General features: G+C 63.0%; 1 protein-coding gene across 1 annotated transcript; it reads right to left on the bottom strand.

The window, feature by feature from the left end:
• Positions 1-1,283: 1,283 nt before the first annotated feature.
• Positions 1,284-3,296, bottom strand: MNEG_5172 (hypothetical protein; the record flags this gene model as incomplete). Its single annotated transcript, XM_014046355.1, has 3 exons — positions 1,284-1,523; positions 1,711-1,932; positions 2,370-3,296. 3 exons carry the CDS (start codon positions 3,294-3,296, stop codon positions 1,284-1,286), a joined length of 1,389 nt encoding a protein of 462 aa, XP_013901809.1.
• Positions 3,297-5,119: the final 1,823 nt, after the last annotated feature.

Here is a 5,119-nt window from a genome sequence, read left to right on the forward strand (position 1 = left end):
AGTGCCCTCCAAATGGGACCGAGACAGCCGGTGGCCCTGATTTGCAACGACACAGCCGAGGGGACAGATAGAGGGGAAGACATGCCCTCAAGTGGGTGGGACCAGTCACCCAGTGCTATGCCTGCTTGAATTTTACAAGGGATGCGCAGCGGTGGTGACACTGCGGGGGCCCCATGTGCACGAGCTGTGCGTCGCAAGCGCGATTCATGCATGACCCCACCCCACCTGGTGGAAACACAGCCTGCTGGCATTCGGAAATCGCTGCATCAGCGCCGCCAGACGTGCCCCTGGCAGCCCGCAACGGTCGGCCCTGTTCAAGCTGAACAGCGAGATTGCCACACGCACTGCGCACGTGTCTGCGCCCGCACGCAGCTTTGAGTGCGCTGCTCGCATCGACCGCAGGTCGGCGTTGCCCCCGTTGGCCACATGCTGCACGATGCGCAGCAGCACTTCTTCGGGCAATGTTGTCAGAATCGCCTGCGGAGCGAATGGGTGTCGATCATGATGAGCCTGCCAAACACGAACTCCTTGAAAACCGCGGTCTAGGCGGGAGATCGCGCTCCAGCCCAAGGCCTGTTGAAACACTTTAAGTGCCAGCAATGTACGTCGTACTCGATGACGCGTAAGGCTCAACCACACTCACCTCACAGCGCGTCTCCATGTTGCGATGCAGCCAGATCAAGATGTGAGACCGGCGGATGTTGGCGACTTTGCTGGTTCCGTTGGACTGCTGTCATCACGTGCCTGTACACACTTGCTAAGTCACCGGTGCATCCGAGGACCGTATCATGCCCTGTCACTTGACTACGACCTGGTCACCTGATTGCGGTCGACGGGCTCCTCACAGCACAAGCCTCGCTAAAGTGGGGTTGGTTGCAGCGGGGCCACCCTGTGATTATGAAACGTACTGCCAGGATGGGGGCAAGCCCTTTAATACCCAGCACAAAACGATGCAGCTACTGGCCCGGGTGAGGCACAATTTGAACAGGCCTAGTCTGTGTGTGGCATCTGGCCAGCTGAGGCCTCTGCCTACCTAACAAAAGACATCAGAGTTTGCAATTTCTTAAGCCCCAAGAAGCTGTCATCACAGACGCATGACCCGACCCACCATCTGAGGCAGGGCAAGCAACAGGGGAAGAGCGCTTGGTATGCCGCATGCTGCACAATCTAGTCTAGGAACCGTGCAATCCATACAGGCAACACTCCAGACAGAGCACGGCGGTTACACCTGCATCAATCTACAGCCCACGAGCCACAGAACGACCACACGCACCAGGGGCCAGTCAGCGCGGGAAGCCCCTGGCCCCCAGCAGCTCCGCGTCGCTGCACTCCAGCACCACCTCCAGCGGCCACCCCCGCGCCGCCGCGCGCCGCTGCACGGCGTCCACGCACTCCCGCGTCACGCCCCAGGTGTCTGTCAGTGTGACCTTGGTCAGGCTCTTGGGCCGCCCCGCCTCCAGCAGGTTGAGGCATGAGTCGTCGAAGGCCTCGTCATCCAGCACGCTGCAGGGACTCTCCTCCAGCTGCACGGGGGGGAGGGGGAGGGGGGTCGCCGCAGGGGCCATGTCCGAGCAGGGCCGAGGCGGCGTGCTCCGTCAGTGGCTCGCGCAAGTCACGCATGTGGCCCGCCATCCGTGCAGCAGGCACTCTGACACCAGCGCCTGCGGCTGATGCATGCCGCTCGGTGCGCCGGGGTTGCTGCGATCGTACCTCCAATTCCTCGAGGTGTCGAAAGTACAGCAGCAGGCCCACCACGCAGTCCAGCGGCTCCTGGCTGGCGGCGTAGCGTAGCCGCAGCCGTTGCAGCCCTGAGCACGTGCCAGTAGCTGCAACCAGCCCTAGAGCCACGTCTGGCTGCTGGGCCATGGCCAAGGACAGCCCGGGGAGGTAGGTGACACCACCTATGTTGCTGAGGAGCTCGAGCACGACATCCTTGACGGTTGTGTTGTCATCAATGTCATCGGCAAGATTGAGGTGATCATAGATTTCAAAGTTGTCGACTTCTATCCATTTGACCCACGAGAAGCTGTTGCGGCCGTCACGGCAGAAGTCGTGTGCGTGCATGCAAGTGATGGGGGCGCCGGTGTTGCATGAGCGCGTGCTTTTGAGCGCAAACACTTGCATCCCAGGGAGCGCGCATGCTCTCGTACTGGCGCCGCGGCGCCATGGCACCGCAAGATAAGCTGGCAGTTGCCGTGAGGAGCGTGCTGCGGTGATGAGCAGCGGAGGCATCCAGCGAGCTTCTCCACTCAACGGCCCAACAGCAGCTCAGCAACCGGCACGCAACACTCACACCAGCGCGCAGCATCCCCCATGCCTCAATAGCCGCAGCACCGGTCTGATTGCGGGTAACCCCTGGCACCGCGCACCTGAAATGCGCCCCGCAGCGCCAGCTCCCGCAGAGTGGCTGCCGCGGGCGCTACTATGGCACCCATGGCCACCTTGGATGGCGCCAGCTCAAGCCTCAGCAGTCCAGGCGCCAACAACGCCAGGTTGTACGCAAAGCCCGGGTCAAACGCCGCAGCCAGGGTGCAGAGCTGCGGGAACTGGGCGGTGCAGTCATCAGACGCGGCGATGCTGGCGGCTTCCAGGCGCGTCAGCTGTGGCGCCGCCGAGGCCAGCGCCTCCAGGTGACCCTGCGCCAGGCTGGCCGCCGGCAGCGACAGGTGGACCAGCCCAGTGGCGGCCGCGAGCGCAGGCCCAAAGGGAAGCGGCTCGCCGGCCCTGTTGGAAGAGGTGCAGCGCAGCTGGGTCAGCTGCCCCAGCCCCGCGGCGGCGATGGCTGCGAACTGGTCGCGCAGCCAGAAGTCCCCCCCTCCTTGCGGCGCCAGGCGCCGCAGGCCAGTCAGTTGCGTGTGGGCCATCGGCAGCCTGTTCGCCAGCTCCAGCTCGGTCAGCGCCGTCAGCCCCTTGACCCAGGCTGACGATGTGTAGCAGCGCTGCGGCGCGCCGCCCAGGAAGACCACCAGCGACCGCAGCCGCGTCAGGGCCCCGAGCGCAGCAACACACTCCGGCCGCCAGGCGGAGGGCTGCACGCCCGTTCCGCGGGCCGGGTCCTCTGTTCTGTTGAAGGCGATGCGCAGAGACGTGAGGCCAGTCAGGCTGGCCAGCGAGGCCGCCGTGTCGTGGTACAGGTCGCCGTTTGAGTCCTCCAGGGAGATGCTGAGCTCCGCAAGCCCCGGGCACAGCGCAGACAGCGCAGGCACGCAGGCCGAGGGGCAGCCGTCTACGTGCTTCACGCTTCGCCACTGTGGAGGGGTGGCGTCCGGGCCTGGTGCAACGGCCCAAGCGCACATGAAGCGCAGCAGCTTCGATGTGCCCTCCAAATGGTGAGAGTTATACCGCTGGTGGCCCTGTGACGCGCAAAGCAATGCCCAAGGGGATTAGCGGGGTGGCATGCATTTATGCAGATCGAACCAGTCATTTAGTACTGTGCAAGCCTGCTTGAACAAGTCAAGAGGGGGTTCACAGCAGCGAGACCGCAGCGGGGGCCGCATGTACATGAGCCACATGTCGCAGGCGCGCCTCATGCGATGAACATCACCCCCACCTGGTAAAAGCACAGCCTGCTGGCATTTGGAAACCGTTGCATCAGCGCCGCCAGCCGCGCCCCTGGCAGCCCACAACGGTCAGCCTTGTCCAAGCTGCCCAGTGAGGTTGCCACGCGCACAGCGCACGTGTCAGCGGCTGCGCGCAGCTTTGAGTGTGCTGCTCGCATCGACCGCAGGTCGGCGTTGCCCCCGTTGGCCACATGCTGCACCATGCGCAGCAGCACCTCTTCAGGCAACGTTGTCAGAGTGGCCTGTGGGGCGAATGGGCTTCTTCAATAATGAGCCCGGTATACAAGACGGCCGTTCAATCCGCGATCTAGGCGGGAGATCGCACTGCAGCCCGCGGCCTTTCAAACGACTTTGATGAGCAGCAGTGCAAAGTCGCACTCGATGATGCGCGGGGCTCAACGACACGCACCTCACAGCGGGTCGCCATGCTGCAGTGCATTCAGATCAATGATGTGAGATCCGCGGCTGTCAGCGACCTTGCTGGTTTGAACGGACAGCTGCAAGCATGCTGGCACAGATCTGCTGCAGTCACCAGTCCCAATGACTGCATCATGCTGCCCTGTCACCTGACCGTCACCCGGTCACCTGCTTGCAGACGTCAGTCCCTCGCCGCTGAAAACGCTGCTAGTGGGGCACGCTACTGGTGGGTTCTCCAGGGCCGAAGACATCCGTGGCATCTGGCCAGCTGAGTCCTCGGCCTTTGTGAGCCGTTCACGCCCTGCATCGAGACTGTGGCCCTCGCTCTCTGCGGCCACCTGCAACCCCAATATCAAGCCTGACACCGACCTTCCGTTGCCTGCTGCACGATGCAAATTGCTACATACACTGGTCAATGCACGCACTGCATAAGAATCAAGCAGAACCAAGGTCGCTCAAGCATACATACACCGCCGAGGGGTCCCCGATCGGGCGCGGGTGTGCGGCTGATGTGCGCAAGCCAGAGGACTGCAAAGGCGAGGCGTTGGAGAGGCGGGTGGCGCCCGGAGCGCCTGCGCCATCGATGACACGGCCGCTGCGCATGCTGGCCTGCGCGGCGACAACGCCATATGAGAATCCGAGCAGTGCCCCAGTGGGCCGTGGCAGTGATGTGCGTGATTGCAGCAAAAGCACACCGGGCGTACCCACAAAGGCAAGCACGAGGGCACTCGCATACGTGTGACCGAAACCTCCTACGTGCGGATGCAAATGCACACGTCAGGCATGCGGTGCATGCTGAACCGGTTTCAGCCCAAATCAGGCTATTTGCAGACGCATGCATTCAAGCAGGGCACTCGAGCAGGGCGCTCGTTTGCGTGGCGTGTCAGGCGATGAGCCAATAGAAACACATAACACGAAGCGCCGCGAGGGGGCGGCCTGCCACTCCTAGCGTGCGTTTATGACAGCGGGAACACCCGTTGCGCGCACAAGCATGAATTTTCACCCGCATTCGGGCCGAAAGCCATAAGCATCTTCCCAAGCCCCAGCGGGCCGAAGATTGCAGCACACAACAGGCTGCATTGTTTGCCGCGCCCCCCGGCCTCTGATGAGCACATGGATGCGACGCGCCACCGCCCCACCGA

The sequence above is a fragment of the Monoraphidium neglectum genome, assembly GCF_000611645.1.
Source record: "Monoraphidium neglectum strain SAG 48.87 unplaced genomic scaffold scaffold00757, whole genome shotgun sequence".
NCBI classification, from domain to species: Eukaryota; Viridiplantae; Chlorophyta; class Chlorophyceae; order Sphaeropleales; family Selenastraceae; genus Monoraphidium; species Monoraphidium neglectum.